The 16,076-nt window shown below is 42.9% G+C and overlaps 1 protein-coding gene across 3 annotated transcripts in view; it reads left to right on the top strand.

Annotated features, from left to right (window-relative positions):
• The first annotated feature begins 730 nt into the window (after positions 1-730).
• WDTC1 (WD and tetratricopeptide repeats 1) overlaps positions 731-16,076 on the top strand; it is a 77,725-nt gene continuing 62,379 nt past the window's right edge. Inside the window, exons 1-3 of one of the 3 annotated variants that reach the window (XM_007491383.2) lie at positions 731-1,387; positions 4,928-4,990; positions 11,876-12,023. In XM_007491383.2, the coding sequence (XP_007491445.1) occupies positions 11,916-12,023 (108 nt within the window). In that variant the 5' untranslated portion in view covers positions 731-1,387; positions 4,928-4,990; positions 11,876-11,915. The remainder of the gene's footprint in view (positions 1,388-4,927; positions 4,991-11,875; positions 12,024-16,076) is intronic. The other 2 variants (XM_001363835.3, XM_056795463.1) reach the window with 2 other exon arrangements.

The following is a 16,076-nucleotide window of genomic DNA, read 5'->3' as shown; positions in this document are numbered from 1 at the left end:
TTTCCTCTGGTTGTCCTCCATGCTTAGAACTCTTTCATCTCTGCCTCCCAACTTCTCAGTTAGAATTCCATCTTCTGCAAGAAACCTTTGCTGGCCCCCTCTCCCTTAATTCTAGTGTCTAAACCCCGTAGTTTATCTCCGATTTATCTTGTATATGGCTTGTTTGTACCTAGTTTTTAGCGCGTTGTGTTCTCTATTAGACAGTGAGCTCCTTAAGAGTAGAGACTCTTTTACCTTTATCCCCAGCGCTTTGCATAGTACACAAAGTGGCGCTTAATAAATGCTTGTTGACTGACTCCTTGAGGAGTTTTCCAGCAGCCACGGTGGCCGGGAACTTTGGGGTTGCGTGGTGCTAAATAGGAACAGGTCACTGCAGGTACTTTCAAACCCAATATGAAGGGATGGGGTGGGGAGGCACTTGGTGAATAGCTCTTTTCGAAACTTTGTATCTCTTCACCTCGCGTCGAAGCTATCTGCGAACTGCAGGGGCTTAAGAAATGCGGGCTGCGCCGAACGGAACGTGTTAGAGGGTTCGCGACCGCTACGGCGGAATCTTTCTGGATGGTGGTGGGGACAGACCCCTAGGTGTCGCTAACGCAAACTGCGGTGGCGGGGCAGCCCGCGAGAGTCCCAAGAGGCCCGGGGAGGCGGAAAAACTACCAGTCCCGGCATGCCCTTCGGGCGCGTCCCGCTTCCCCCTCCCCTCCGCCCATACCCCTCAGCGGGCGCGGAAGCCCATTGGCCGCGGCCTGGCGAGGGTCGCTCCCTCCCACTAGCAGGTTAGTGGGCGCCCCCGGCAGACGTTGACCAGGGCGGGGGGCCTCCGCCATTCTGCAAGCGGCCTCCCGCTCTCGGCGTAGCGTAGGGCCAGCGGAGAAGCGCAGGGCGGGGGCGCAGACGGCGTGGCGCAGGCGCACTGCGCGGCTTCGCCCGGGTCCCCAGACAGCTGGCGGAGATAAACAGAGGAGGAGGGAAGGGAAAGAGAGCAGTAGAGGGAGGGAGTGCGTGTGTGTGCGTGTGTGTGAGGGGGTGAGGGCGGGCGGGCTCGCGTGTGTGTGCGCGTGTGTGAGTGTGGGTGAGGTGAGGGAGACGGACGGTGGGAGCGGGTGCTGGGCCGGGGGCCCGCAGCCCCAGCCGGGCTGGCCGCGGGGAGCATGGGAAGGGCTTAACGCGTTGGACCGACCGGCGGAGCGACCGAGCAGCGAGCGGGCGACAGGCGGACGGGCGGGCGGACGGACCGACGGACGGACCGGAGGACGGACCGGAGCACGGGCTGCCGCTGCCGCCTGACGGGGCCGGCCCGGCCCGCAGCCCCCCGCCGCGCCGACATGGGCTCCTGAAGTTGCACCGGCCACTCGCTGCTCCGTTCCGGGACAAGGCCTGACAGGTAAGCCCGGCCCGGTCCCCTGACCCCCGTCCGGGTCGGACAGAGGCCTGGGGGGAAGGAGGAAACGCCCCCCCTCTCACGGGACACCCCCAGTTCCCCAGCTGAGGGTGAGGTCGGGGGAACTGGGGGAGTAGAAAGACGGAGAGACTGGTAACCGGAGGGAGAACTTTGGGGGAGTCGAGGGGTACCGTATTAACTAGAAGAGGGACTTTGGGGGAGGAGAGGGGACCCTGGAAACCGTAAGGAGTACTTTGGAGGAACAGAGAAGGACTCTGACAGTCAGAGTGGGGGGACTTAGGGGAGAAGAGAGAGAGCCTGGTAACCAGAGACAGAACTTTGAGGGAGCCGAGGGGGACCTTAGCAACCAGAGGAAGGACTTTGGGGAGGAGAGGGGAGATTTGGGGGAAGCAGAAGGAACCCTGGCAACCCCAGGGAAACAGAGAAGGGACTCTGGCAATCGGCTGTGGGGTAGGGGAGGACGAGACTTGGGGGAAATGGAAAGAGAGCCTGGTAACCAGAGAGAACTTTGGGGGAGCCCAAGTAACCAGAGAGAACTTTGGGGGAGCCCAAGGGGACCTTAGCAACTAGAGAAGGGATTTTGGGTAGTAAAGAGATTTTCTGGGAGCAGAGAGAGAGCCTGGTAACAGAGGGAGAACTTTGGGGAAACAAAGGATGGACCCTAACAACTAGAGGGGGGCACTTTGGGGAGTAGAGGGGAATCTTTGGAGGAGCAGAAGGACCCTGGCAACCAGAGAAGAGACTTCGTGTGAGGAGAGGTGTCCTTAGGTCCCTGAATCAAAACTTTTGAGAAGAAAGGAATTACTTGGATCCAGAGAGAGGAGATGGGTCACTGGATCCCAGAAGAGAGGGATTTGGGGAGAGAAGAGGAGTCATTATATTCCAGAAGGGGAATTTTAGGACAGAGGAAAGTAGAAGGGTCACTCACTGGATCCCAGAGGGGAACTTTGGGAGAGGAGAGGGGGTCATTGGTACCCAGATGGGACCTTGGGAAAGAAAAGGGAAATTTAGGGGAAGGGAGAAATGAACTTTGAGGATTGAAAATGGCATACTAGAACTGACAAGCATAGGGGAGACACTGACTCCTAGAAAGGAGATTTAAAAAGGAGAGCAGGCCTTACCCATGCTTAGGCACTTAATAAAAATTTATTGACCTAAGAAGTTTGAAGGGGGGATATAAAAAGAAATTTCTTTTTCCCTGGATACTGAAAAAAATGTAGGACCCGGGAAGTTAAGGGATCAATGAATATGGAGTTTTGGAGATTCCTTTTAGATGCCTGGAGTAAGGAGACAGAGCTGAGAGAGTGGTTGGAAGTCCCACAATCACGAGACTTTGAGCAGAGTTTTTGTTTGACATCTGATCTGGCTCAGAGTTCAGGAAGAGGGGGCAGGTGGAAATGCTGGGAGGGCTGCCACACTGACCTGACCCCTTCTGTTTCCTGAGTGTGTGTGTTCAAGTTCAGCTGACGAGTTCCCTTTAATTGTGCTTCTGTGACTAAACTAAACTGTCCAGGTATGCCCCCAACTGATACTGACCAGTGACAAAGTCAACTTTTATGTGTAAATACCCTATTCAGTCATCAGTTACAATGGTATGGGAGACAGACACTTCAGTGAAGGAGAGAATCAATGAATTCCATTTCTTTTTACTGAAGCAGCCTAATGGGACCCCTTTGGCTATTCCCCTGGATGTGCTTGGCCATTACTGGTCTGATCCTTGGTCTAGCTTGTACTTTCACTTATCAAACCTGCACTTGTCTCTAGCAACTTAAAAGAGCGCTCGCTCATGAGAGGCTTGGAGAACTTTGGCATATCTTATCCAGAACATCTTACTTTGTGATCTGCTGGGCCAAGATTGGGATAGTGTTCAACTTGTTAAAAAACAAACCAAACAAACCTTCTTTTTCAGTGCCAGGAGTTTGAAAGTCCCTTGCCTATTGGGAATGTCTGTACCAGTTGGGATATTCTGACAAGTTCGAACTGGAGAGGTAGATTGCTTCTCTCATATACAAGAGCTGAAATCTAGATCAAAGGAAAACATTGGCCAGTGATTCTCCATTTTGATCAGTAAAACCTAAAACCGTTATGAAAATTTCCTGGGTAACTAGACATTCAAATAGGTAGAACCCCAGTAATCCTAACCAAATTCACACCTTTCTCTCAGCTTTTGTTTCCTCTCATTTGGCTAATCCAAAAAGTCATTCAGATGATAGGATAGGAATCTTTGTAACTACATCAAATCCAACTTTATTATCTCATTATTTTCTTATTCTTAAAAATCACACTGTTAGAACCCATAGGAACTTTGGAGATCATCTACTCCCAACTCATTAATTTTAAAGAGAAGTGAAATTTAAGAAAGGGGAAAGTTAGTTAGGAAAGTCAAGATTAGATACTGAGGTACCTGATTCCTGATCATTTGCTAGTTCCACAATAACAGGCTGTGCCTCTCATGTTTGAAAAAGTTCAGATTAGACACATGATTTTTAGATTTAATAGCTAGACTTTTTTTTTTTAAGCTTTTACCTTCTGTCTTAGAATTAATACTGTATATTGCTTCCAAGGCAGAAGAGCAGCAAGGGCTAGGGATTTGGGGCGGGGCGGGGCGGGGAGGGGGGGGTGGTACACAGTTAGAAAGGATCTGAGGCCAGATTTGAATCTAGCCTCTCTTAAATTGACCATGGGATTAATGGATTCATTTGGGTGGTAGTTATCTGTTGGGCCTTTCTTAATGTTCATATTGTAAATTTTTTTTTTTAAGTCACCCTTTTTGGTGCTGGACACTTGAGATTTTGGGATTCTTTTAGAGTAAGCAATTTCTTTTTACTCTTTAGAGAAATACGGTTAACCTGAGTTCATCTGAACAGTATTATACAGAGGTCATTCTATGAAGAACTAAATCACTACATTTTTACCTTCCTTGGTTGCAATCCTGTAGCCTCACAGGATAGATCTGGCTTGGGGTCATCTAGAAGAGCAGAACATTTTGTATAACATAGTTTATTGAGTAGCAGGGTGGACTTTGAGTCAGGAGACTTGGATTGAGATTCCATCTCAAACCTTTACCTCTGAGTAACCAGAGGCCTTTCAAAGCTTCAGTTTCTTCATCTATAAAATCAGAGAATAGATAGTTAAGTTAAGTTACCTGCCTCCTAAATTTGTTTTGAAGAAAGCACTCTTTAAACCTTAAATCTTGCATAATCCCTAGAGATTGATCATTTTAGTATTGTGTTAATTATAATGACTTTTGGTACCTCTACTTTTCCAGCCCTCATCCTAAACCTGTCAGCGAATCAGTTTTTATTCCTAGAGGAAACTCTTAGCATTGGTTCATTAAAAGGTTGCATCCCTTTTGTATACAGCTGTTTCGTGTAGAGGCAATTGGTTGTCATGCTTGAGTCCATCTGGCTATTGAGGCTCATTGGTACTTTGTGTGCTATCTGCAGAAACAAATCCAAAGCTAAGGACTGGTGTTTAAACTCTAAACATTGTTTTTCCCTTTCTTCTTTCTAAACTTAAAAGTGACTCTGTTGTTGAATAGAACATTGGAGAACGGGAACTGCTTGCAACATCAGTGGGGCCCAGGTAGGAAGAGTCTTGATGTCTTCCTTTTCTCTAATATTGATCAATTTTATAGTTTATCTCAATTCCTCTCTCCTTCATTCTTTGCTTTCCCAAATCACCCCCTTGCTTCTTTAGGCTGTTGCTTTTGATCACTGGCAAACTCCTGGTTAGAAGACATTTTTATTAACTATTACCACCTTCTTCTGTATGGACTGGAGATATTGCTGCTATAAGATAAACCCAGCTGTTGAATTTAAAAACTATTAACAGGGGCCAGTACTGATTTGTCCCATGTTCCTGAGTTTCAGAGTCCATTTTGTGCTATTAGTAATAGTTGTAAACTTCACACTGGGCTTTTTGGCATTAGTGACTAATAGCTTAAAAACTTTAGGGCTGAATATAGTCCTAGAACTTGTTAAGTGAGTGGAAGTGTCCCAAATGTGTATAGAAAATCCCTATCCCATTACCATCAATGGAATCCCTTCAAGTCTTGACTCTTTTCATGCCTTTAAAAAAAAAGAGGGGCAGCTGGGTAGCTCAGTGGATTGAGAACCAGGCCTAGAGACAGGAGGTTCTAGGTTCAAATCTGGCTTCAGACACTTTCCAGCTGTGTGACTCTGGGCAAGTCACTTGACCCCCATTGCCTAGCCCTTACCACTCTTCTGCCTTGGAACCAATATTGATTCCAATATTGTGTATTGATATACACAATATTGATTCCAAGACAGAAGGTAAGGGTTTAAAAAAAAAAAGTATAACTCAACAGATTGGTGCAGTTTTCCTCTAAAGGGAAGTCAGATATGATCTGAGGTGAAAATCCTATTTGGGTAATGCCTCTGAAACTTAAAAAAAAAAAAGAAGTACCTGAGAGTTTTGGGTTAAAAGGGGTCACATTAGATGAGGGTCAACTTCTTGTTTTCCCAGGACTAAGGACACCTCTTCTGGAGCCTTGATAGGAGAGTTACTAGTGCTGAGAACAACAGTGAACCACAGATGCTTCCATTTGGGAGACATATTAACCCCATTTCCCCTGGGGAATGGAAGGGGGAGCCCAACAGCAGGAATGGACTGAGTTGGGACTTTGCCGAGGTTTTTATCTTCTTTGCTGGTCTGTCCTTCAACTTCTGAATCCATTTAAACTCAGCTTCCACTGAACTGCTGTAGAATTCTTCCCTTGCAGCTCAGAAAAAATGTAGGCTAGTCATTGAGGTGCTTTCCTGGTGATGCTGAGTTATTCAAGGGCCAGTGGTCCTCTCTCCCTATGGGAGGACTGAATTTAAAAGCAATTCTAGTATAAAAGAAGGGATTTCCATCTGGTCCCCTTGAGTTTCCCAAGTCTCTCTGCCAACATGACTGTATTCAGAGAATAAAACTTCAGTGTTGGAACTTCCCAGTCACTTGTTTCAAAAGTTCTACGAGTGTCACTTTAACCAGGATCATTCCAAATCCTGACACAATGTAAGGCAAGATCCATTGAGCAGACAGCCTTTAAATGTGGTGAGAAAAGATAGTTATTAAATAAAGACCCACTTCTCTCTGTCTCCTATTAGCTTAAGATAAGTAGGGATGAAGGAAGTGGGGAAGTTGGAGAAACTGTGATAATTCAAAATCAAAATCCTGAAAACCTGAAGGAAAAATTGTTACAAAGAGTAAAGCACTTTAAAAATTAAATAATCACAAAGAAAAACTTTAGGGTTAAAGCAATATTGGCTAGTTTTCATCAAAAGTTCTTTGGAAAATGAAGCATTTTTTGATGAGCCAGATGATTTTGGAAAAATATGGAAGGAGTTACATAAAGTGATGCAAAGTGAAGTGAGCAGAACCAGAAGAACATATACACAGTGACAGCAATATTTTTTAATGAACTGAATCATCTAAAGATTCTCAGCAATGCAGTGATCTAAGACAATCCTAGAGACTCATGTTGAAAAATACCATTTGCCCTCTGAGAAAGAACTGAATGAGTATGAATAATACAGATTGAAACATACTAAATTTCACTTCTTTTTAGTGACTAATATGGAAAAATTCTTTACATTATTGCATATATAAAATCTATATTAGCTCACTTACCTAACTAACACTCAGGAAAATGGGGATAAGAGGGAAAAGAGGGAGAGAATTTGAAACTTAAAGGTTTTTTAAATTGATATTAAAATTTGCTTTTAGATGTCATTGGAGAAAAATAGAATATTATTTTTTAAAATAAAGCATTTCTTGGGAGAGATTATTCCAAACAAGGGAAAAGCTTGCCTAACTACTCTAAGACTGGATTGACCAAGATGAATTGATAGTCTTAAAATTGACATGAAAACTCTATAGATCCTTATGCAAAGACAGTGTCCTATAAAATGATCTAGTTTTAAAATTGGAAGGGACCTTTCAGGTCATTTAGTGTAAACTGTACCTGAATAAGAATCCTCTAAAATTACTCCTCCCCTCTCAATGGTTATCTAGCTTCTGCTTAAAACGCCTCATTATGTTCCACTTTTGGAAAGTTCTTCCTTATGTCAAGCCCAGATCTACCAATTTCTACTCATAGTTTCTCCTTTTTGCTGTCTGGAGCCAAACAGAACAAATCAGATATTTTTTCTATAGAATATTTTGTAAGTATTGCTTACTTTGTAAGACAACTCTCATATCACCCTTATATATTCTCTTCTCTGGGCTAAACATAATCAGTTCCTTCAACCAAATTTCCAGTGGCATGGTTTGTAGGTTTCTTTCCTTCTGGTTATCTATTCAGAGGGCCCCTGTTTTGTCAAGGATCTTCCCAAAATGCAACCTCTAAAACACTACTCTAGATGTGGTAAAAGGGTTGCCATTCCCTTATACAGCCTAGTGTGTCTGTTGCCATATCATGTTATTAATTCATTGAGCTTGTAGTTCACTACAATCTCTTCATCTTTTTCATAGTTACTGAGATATACTTCCCCTGTACTTTGCCTGGAACTCCTTGTCTGAATATGATTCCTTTTTGTGGATATAAAATAATACATAAGGTTCAATTACCTTAGAAGTAACCACTTTATGTGAAGTATGACTTAAAACTAGGTTACAAAATTCTAGTGCTTAGAAGGGAATTTGGAGATCATCTAGGCTTCTTTCTTCGTTTTGTTGGTGGAGAAGCCAAGGAAGACAGACCATAGAAGGAAGCAAGGAAGCCCAAGAGAATAATGGTGATTCCTCATCTTCTATTTTGTAAAAAGTCACAGATCCTTAGTGATCCAGAGAGCAGCCCTAGGCAGATAGCTTCCTTATACTTGTCTAGCACTGTTGAGAAAAATTTGCCCTTCATCACATATATAAGTGCATTGATTATACTTATCTTTTTTTAAGCCCTTACCTTGCATCTTAGGATCAGTATTGATTTCCAGGAAGAACTGAACTGTAAGGGCTAGGCAATTGGGGATAAGTGACTTGCCCAGGATCACATCTCTAGGAAATATCTGAGGTTAAATTTGAATCCAGGACCTTCTCCTGTCTTCAGGCCTGGCTCTATCTACTGAGATACTTAGTTTCTCCCATACTTACTTCCAAGTAGTATGTCCCAATTATTTTCATAAATCTTTCTTTGAACTTTATAAACTAAAATGTTGGTAGATTCTCCCTACCCAGTGTGAACTCCTTATAGAAAGGTTAAATATGAACTATTGTTAAATTCTCTAGATAGAAATGTATCTAGTTGTATTTAATGTCTGCAGAACTTTAGGACTTAAGGCTTCTTTGTGACTGAATTCAAAAGAATCCTAGCTCTGCTGTTACTGATGTCTGTGACCTTGGGAACATCACTTAGCCTCTGTAGGCCTCAGTTTTTTCATCTGTCAGATGGAGATTAGACCAGATGATCTTTGTTTTCAATATATTATTATGTCAGTCTATAACCAAACATTTGTGAAGCATCTACTATGAGTTGGGTCTTATGCTGGCGAGGAAGGAGAACCAGGCAGGTAAGTGAAGGGGAGGTGAAACATTTATTGAAGAATAAGATATGATTCTTTGCTTGTGAAACAAATACTTCACTCATAAATAATAAAAATAGACTTCCTCTATTTTGAGAGAAGTATGTGAGAACCAAGAACAAAGATAATTTTTGACTTTTAGCATCTGAATTGGGTCTTGAAACATGTTTAGGATGACAGCAGAAGACATGGATTTGGGAAATAGCTTTCCAAGCATAGAGAATGGCATAAAAAAAGACAAGAAATGGAAAGGCATGCTGGGAATGGCAGCTTCATTTAGGATCATAGACCGAGCTTTCCTCTCTGGCCAAAGGCCTCAGCTAACTAAAAACTACGTAGTCAAATCTTGTTCCCGCCTTCATGTCATCTTTTCTGTATTTCTCTCTATTCACACAGCTACCACCCTAGTCCAGGCCCTTATCCCCTTTCACCTTGGACACTTGGATTGTTATAATGATCTTCTTGTCTCCCTGCTTCAGATTTCTCCCCACTCCAGTTCAGCCTCCACTAAGCTGCCGAAGTGATTTTCCTAAAGCACAGGAACTCCAGTACTCACATAAAATATCCAATTTTGTGTTCAGAGTTCTTCACAGCCAGACCTCTTCTTACCTGTCCAGTCTTCTTGAACTTGGCTCTTTTCCATGTACTCTGTGATCCAGCTCCACTAGCCTACTTGCTGTTTCCAGCACATAATACTCTAGCTCCTTCATGCCTTTGCATTGATTGTACCCTATGCCTGAAATGGACTCCCTCCAAATTTCTGCATTATAGCTTTCTTGGCTTTCTTTAAGCCTCAGCTCAAATCCCATCTTTTGCCAAGAAAGCAAGCCTTTCCTTATCTTTGTTGCTGATAGGCCCTTCTTTCTTAGATTACCTTTCAATTATAGAATCTATATCTTACATGGTTATTTACATGCCTCCTCCATTAGAAGAGGAGTTCCTTGAGGGCAAATCTTGCTTCTCCTTTTATAGTAGAGAGATCTGGGATAGCCTGTTAGTGTAATACCTCAGTAGCAATTGCTCCAGAAAACTCAGCAATTACTTTGTTCCTGATTGAACCCTCTCCATTGTTATAGGTGATGGTATAGACTTTTTGCTTTTGACTTTTACATAACATGCCAAAATGGTAGGTGTACTTGGATAGTCTTTGGCTCTTGCTAATCATTTGAGTTAGTTTTCATTTGAAACTTCTGCTCCAAACCTAGGAAATTAGAAGGCCTAGGGCATCTTTTTTTTTTTTAAACCCATATTTTCTGTCTGAGAATCAGTACTTTATACTGGTTACAAGGCAGAAGAGTGGTAAGGGCTAGGCAGCAGGATTGAGTAACTTGCCCAAGGTCACATGGCCAAGAAGTGTCTGAGACCAGATTTGGACCTAGGCTCTCAATCCACTGAGCCACCTAATTGCCCATGTAGTAATAGTTCTAAGACAGAGGGGCAAGGGGTAGGCAGTTAGGGTTAAGTAACTTGCCCAGAGTCACAAAGCCAGAAAGTGTCTGAGGACAGATTTTAACTCTGGACTCCAGGCCTGATGTGCTATCTACTGTGTTACCTAACTGCCCCTGGCCTGGGGTATCTTAGGATGTTTTTTTGTAATGATTTTTTAAATCTTCTTTACAAGTATCAGTGCCCAGTAATTGATGCGTGCTTAATAAGTTTTCATTGATTAATTCATGAGAATGGAATCATACACTCTTAGAACCAGAATGGACACTAAGAAAGCATCCAGTCCAACTCCTAAGAGGTCCCAAAGGAAGGGAAGCAACTGGCTCAAGGTTTCTTGTTCAATGGCAAGAAGTTGAAATTTTAGGTATTCTGGCTCCCATTCTTTCCTTGTGCTCTTTCTACCTCATTAGCTAACAGGTTGCACATACCTAGTGTCCTGTCTGAATATTAAGACAAGGCTGTCCTTGCCCCACTTTGTGGGCTCACCAGGGCATTTGATAGGATCAAGTAAGAACTACACTGCATGTGGGAATGTGATTATGTTTCTATTGCTTTAGCACTGAGAATAAATCTAGATTGTAGGTACAGACTTCATACCAAGTTTGCAGTTGCTATTAATGTTTCTCAAAGGAGTCCTGCTGACCAAATGCAGATGAAATTCTCTGTCTCTCTCTGTCTCTCTGTCTCTCTCTGTCTCTCTGTCTCTCTCTGTCTCTCTCTGTCTCTCTCTCTGTCTCTCTCTCTCTCTCTCTCTGTCTCTCTCTCTCTCTCTCTCTGTCTCTCTCTCTCTCTCGTCAACTCAAAATTTAATTGTGAAAAATGTATGTGGCCTTCACACACACACACACACTCCTTTCTGATCATGTGACCTGTAATGGGGGTGGGGGGTGATCCAGATCCTGTGCTCTGAAGGAGAATAGCTAGGAAAACCTTTCTTTAGGCAAGGGCTCATTGTTGCTGAGAAACAGTGTGGAAGCATGTAAGATGGCCTTCTGGATCTTGGAACTAGCCTAAAGAATTAGCAGTGGGAAGCATGTGGTGGCTACTCTGTTCATCACACTAATTCAGCTTGGAGTAGAGTCTGGTATGTGGAGGAAATGGGCTAGGGGGCAAACACTTAGAAACCCATCAATTTGTCAAGCATCTATTATGTTCTAGGCATTATGCTAAAAAACTGAAAATACTCTGAAAGCCCCTCCCCCAAATAAACAAACAAATAAACAAATATACACACACATACATATATATATTCTTGTGAAATATCCATAACCCCATTAGCATTTATTCACTTTTCTAGTAATTAGCCATTGCTTTCCACCCCCATTCCTGAGATTCTTCTATAACTTGGAATGGAACTCATCAAGTATTAGAGGAGCAAGACTCTATTTAGACAGTAGTTCATTAGCTAGAGTGTGCTCTAGGAGGGATAGAGAGGGATTCTGATACCCACATTCACATATTGCCCAGCCAGTATTTGATGATGGTTTTTTCTTTTCAGGTAATTACATGTGTGCTCCCTGGTCCTGGGCTTGGCTGGAATGCTTGGGGGTACAGAAGATCCTTCTAGAGCCTCTCTTTTCCTACCCCATTTTGAAAAGATGGCAAAAGTCAACATAACTAGAGACCTCATTCGGAGGCAAATAAAGGTAAGCAGCACAAGGTCACAGGGTCTCAGGGTCTAGGGGCCTACAGAAGCCATGGAGTCCAACCCTTTATCTCATAGAGCCAAAAGATGTTGGAGTTGAAAGGAACATCAGAATATGGAGTGTTAGAGATAGAAGGGCCCTTAGTGATCATTAATCCCCTCTTACAAATGAGGAAACTAAGGCCTAGAGTAGTAACTTTATAACCATATAGTGGGTTAATAGCCATACCCTCTTCCCTTCCCTCATGGGTTTGGCTTTATGGAGACCTTCAAGTGGCTGCTTGTGACTTGACTGCTAAAAAAAGCTCACAGCCAGGTTGGTGAGGAGGAGGTATGTGTGAGATTGAGCAGCCCTGGAATGGAATAGATGACTGATTGCCATACCAGGTCATCATGCAGTCCCACTTCAGCCACAGAAGGGTGGATCTTGATCAGACAACTTTGTTCTTTTCAGAGCCTACCCTCTTGGAATGAGCTGAGATAGAATGGGACAGAAACCTCTGTTTAATTTCCTATGTGACCTCCACTAAGTCTTTATACCACCTCTCTGGGACTCAGTTTCCTTATCTGTGAAATTAGTAGGTAGTTAACCATAAGGGTCTTCTTGAGCCCTCTCCCAAGTTGCCTCATCTGAACTTGGAGGCTTTATTTAATTCTCTGTGTTGGGAGAGGCAGCACAGTGTCCTGAACCACGCACTGGAGCTGAGGGTGGAGGAGCCTGGGGTCCATATCTCCACTGACTGGCTGTTTAACCACAGTGAGTTGTTTCATTTCTCTGACCTGAGGTTTACTCAAATGTAAAATGGGGTTGTAAATACAATATTTAGAGTGAGCAAGATGGTTAGAGTAGAGACAGTCAGGGAGACCTGAGTCAGGACACCTTTCTTGGGAAGAGCTTGAGTAGAGACACAGGGTAGTCAAATGACGACTATGGACTTGGAAGTTGCCTCTTGGGTTTTAGTCCCAGTTCTACAATTAATTATTTGGTGACTGAGGGAGGTTACAGAGGAGTGGCCAGCATGGCAGAATAGCACTAATGGACTTGCTGTCAGACTAGAACCAAATTCTAGGTCTAGAACTTGGAACTTACAGTGACCTCTTGGGGTCTCAGTTTATCTATAAATTGAGGCAGAGGATGGGGTATGTATATGGACTGAATGGTTTCTGGAGTCCTTTCTAATTTTAAAGCTATGATCCTCTAATTTAGTCTAACCTATACCTGAACAGAGACCAATGGGTAGCAATTATAGAAGATGGTGACTAAGAAAAATTTCCCAATAATGAGAACTGTCCTAAAAGTGGAATGAGTTATCAATGGATGTATTAACTTGAAGGCTGGTTGGCCCTTGTCAGAAATTTGTAAAGGGGATCTCTGTCCTTCTCCCTCTCTCCTCTCTTTCTGTCTCCCTCTGTTTCTGACAGTGCGTGGACACACACACACACACACACACACACACACACACACACACACACACACACACTCACTCACTCTCTCTCTCTCCCTCTCTCTCCCTCTCTCTCCCTCTTGTCTACTTCAGGGTAAATGACTACACACTGCCTTCAGCTGATCCATACACTATCATGCCATCATTTTTTTAAAAACCTTTACCTTCTGTCTTAGAATGGATACTAAGTATCCATTCCAAGGAAAAGAGCAGTAAGGCTAGGCAATGGGGTTAAGTGCCTTGCCCAAGGTCACACAGCTAGAAAGTGTCTGAATTCAGATTTGAACCCTGGACCTCCCACCTCCAGGCCTGACCTGAGTCACTAGCTCCCCTATGTTATCATTCTTGTTGCCATGATCACAGTATCACTTAGCCACTCAGAACCTCATATTTCCTTCACTGTTAAATGTTGATAATTATTAATGTTACTGTCTAATTGTGAGAATGAAATCAGAAGGCATTTGGAAATCTAGAATGTGCCACATTCATACAATATGATGATATGCCTTTACCTTTTCTGAGCTTTAGTTTCCTCATCAGTCAAATGAGAGAGTACTCATTATTCTTACTACCTGATATAACTGTTAAAATTGTAATGTTTTAAGTACAAGTTTTTTTAATGCCATCATGAAGAAACCATTTAGGATGTGCCTCTACCACAATCCCTATTCCCCAAGAATAGCATTGTTTATTAATAGGGACATATGGTCCATTAATAAAAGATGGGTCCATTGCATCTGCCTTTATCTTGGAAAGATGCTTCATAAGCCCTGACTCTCTTATAAGGAAGTGTGTCCTCTCTCTGATTGGCCTGATGGTGCCTATTTTTGCTTGGGCCTGTGGTTAAGGCTAGTTGATTTGCTCTTTATAAAGTTAGTGAAAGCTGCAGAAAAGCAGATTTAGAACCTTCTTAGAACTGTGCAGAAATGGAATAGGCTGCCTCAGGGAGGTAGTACGTGAGTTCTCCCATCACTAGTCTTTGAGTGGAAGCTGAATGACCATTTGTGAGTGTGGCGGTAGAAATTCTTTCTAGCCCTGAGAGCCTAGGATTCCCAGGTCATAGCCGTAGCTCTAGAATCTTAGTGTTGAAAGAGATTTTAGAAGTGAAATAGGCCTTATGTTAGTACTTGGCTCTATAGACTCAGTCTTTAGTATAGGATTGTATTATAACAAAGTAATTAAGTACTTAGATATGGGATCCAAATCCATGTCAAATGGGCTCCTAAATTATTCTCAAAATTATAGTGTAACTCTCCTGTAATTGTATCATATTTAGGGCATTGGATGTGTGAGGGCAAAGGCTTACCAATTCTAGGGAGAATCTTCATGTGTAAATTCTATGCTCAGATAGTTTAGGATGATAGAAATTCTTTAAATCTTCTCCAGTTTAAATGAAGGAATACTGTATGGAAGAGGGAAGATTTCAGGCATACTTTTAAAGGAGATGAGAGCCTAAAATAGGGAGGTTTAGGAAATGAATGGAAGCTCCTTTGGGGGGAGGCTTCAAGGAGGCACCAGTGGATTAAAGAGATCATGAGCAGATGTTTCAGAGAAGCCAAAGGGATGTGTTGGTAGGTAAAATGTCATGAATTTGAAGGGGTTTTGGCATCTTTGGAAAGACTAGACTTTAAGCATCTGAAAACCTGAGTTCTAGTCCGAAAGGTGTGAAGTTGATGTATAGAGATAGGTATGCCGTCCCTCTTCTCACTTGTCAGAAACCTTCAAAGCTAGTTCAAACTCCAGCTCTTCCTTTCCTAATACTCCAGCTCACAGTGTACTTTCTTTTTTCCATTCAAAAAATGTGTCTTTTATGTGATAGGCACTGATTGATACTGAAAGAAAAAAAGTCACTTATGCTATGTGCAAAGTACTATGCCCAAGGGCTGATGACACAAACAGAAAAGTCAGACAGACAGTCCCTGCCCTCCAGGAGTTCACATTCTTATAGGAGAGACAGTACATACAGGATGGCTCAACAACAGGATGGTCATATGGAAAGGACCATGGTTTTTAGGGGCAGCAGCAAAACAGATGTGAATATCTCTTCTTTAATGGCATTTGCACTTATCCATTTCTGATGTTGAACCATATAATAGGGAAAAGGAATTTGATGGTGAGTAACTTTCTTTTCTGGGTCTTTAGCAGTTGTGACTATTACTCCTCCACCCCACCCCACTCCACCCCCCCAAACAATTACCATGTGGCCTTGCTTCCCAGGATGACAGAAGTTGGATGTGTGGTCTGGAAGGAACTCCCAGGGTTCTTGAGTGATGCAAAGATGGAAAAAGATTAAATCTTTGACATCATTGATCTTCAAATCATGGTGGGGGAGTTAGACATATATACAGACAGCTCTAACACAAACGGGAGAGTATTTAAGGGCATGAAAAATGAGTAGCATTGGAAAAAAAATGAACCAGTGCTAGGAAGAAGCAAAACCAGAAGAGCACCTAACAACAGTATTAACAGAACAGTAAATACAAACTAACCCCAACACAACTCCATAGAATTAAAGAAGCATATCTTCCTTCTTTCATTGTAGAATGGAGCCTCAGGGATGCAATGGCCATGGGATGTTTTATTTGGTGACGGACACGGTTTAACTGGTG

The sequence above is a fragment of the Monodelphis domestica genome, chromosome 4, assembly GCF_027887165.1.
Source record: "Monodelphis domestica isolate mMonDom1 chromosome 4, mMonDom1.pri, whole genome shotgun sequence".
Taxonomy (NCBI): domain Eukaryota; kingdom Metazoa; phylum Chordata; class Mammalia; order Didelphimorphia; family Didelphidae; genus Monodelphis; species Monodelphis domestica.
The sequence above is the reverse complement of the archived record's forward strand: the minus strand, read 5'-3'. Positions and strand labels throughout refer to the sequence as shown.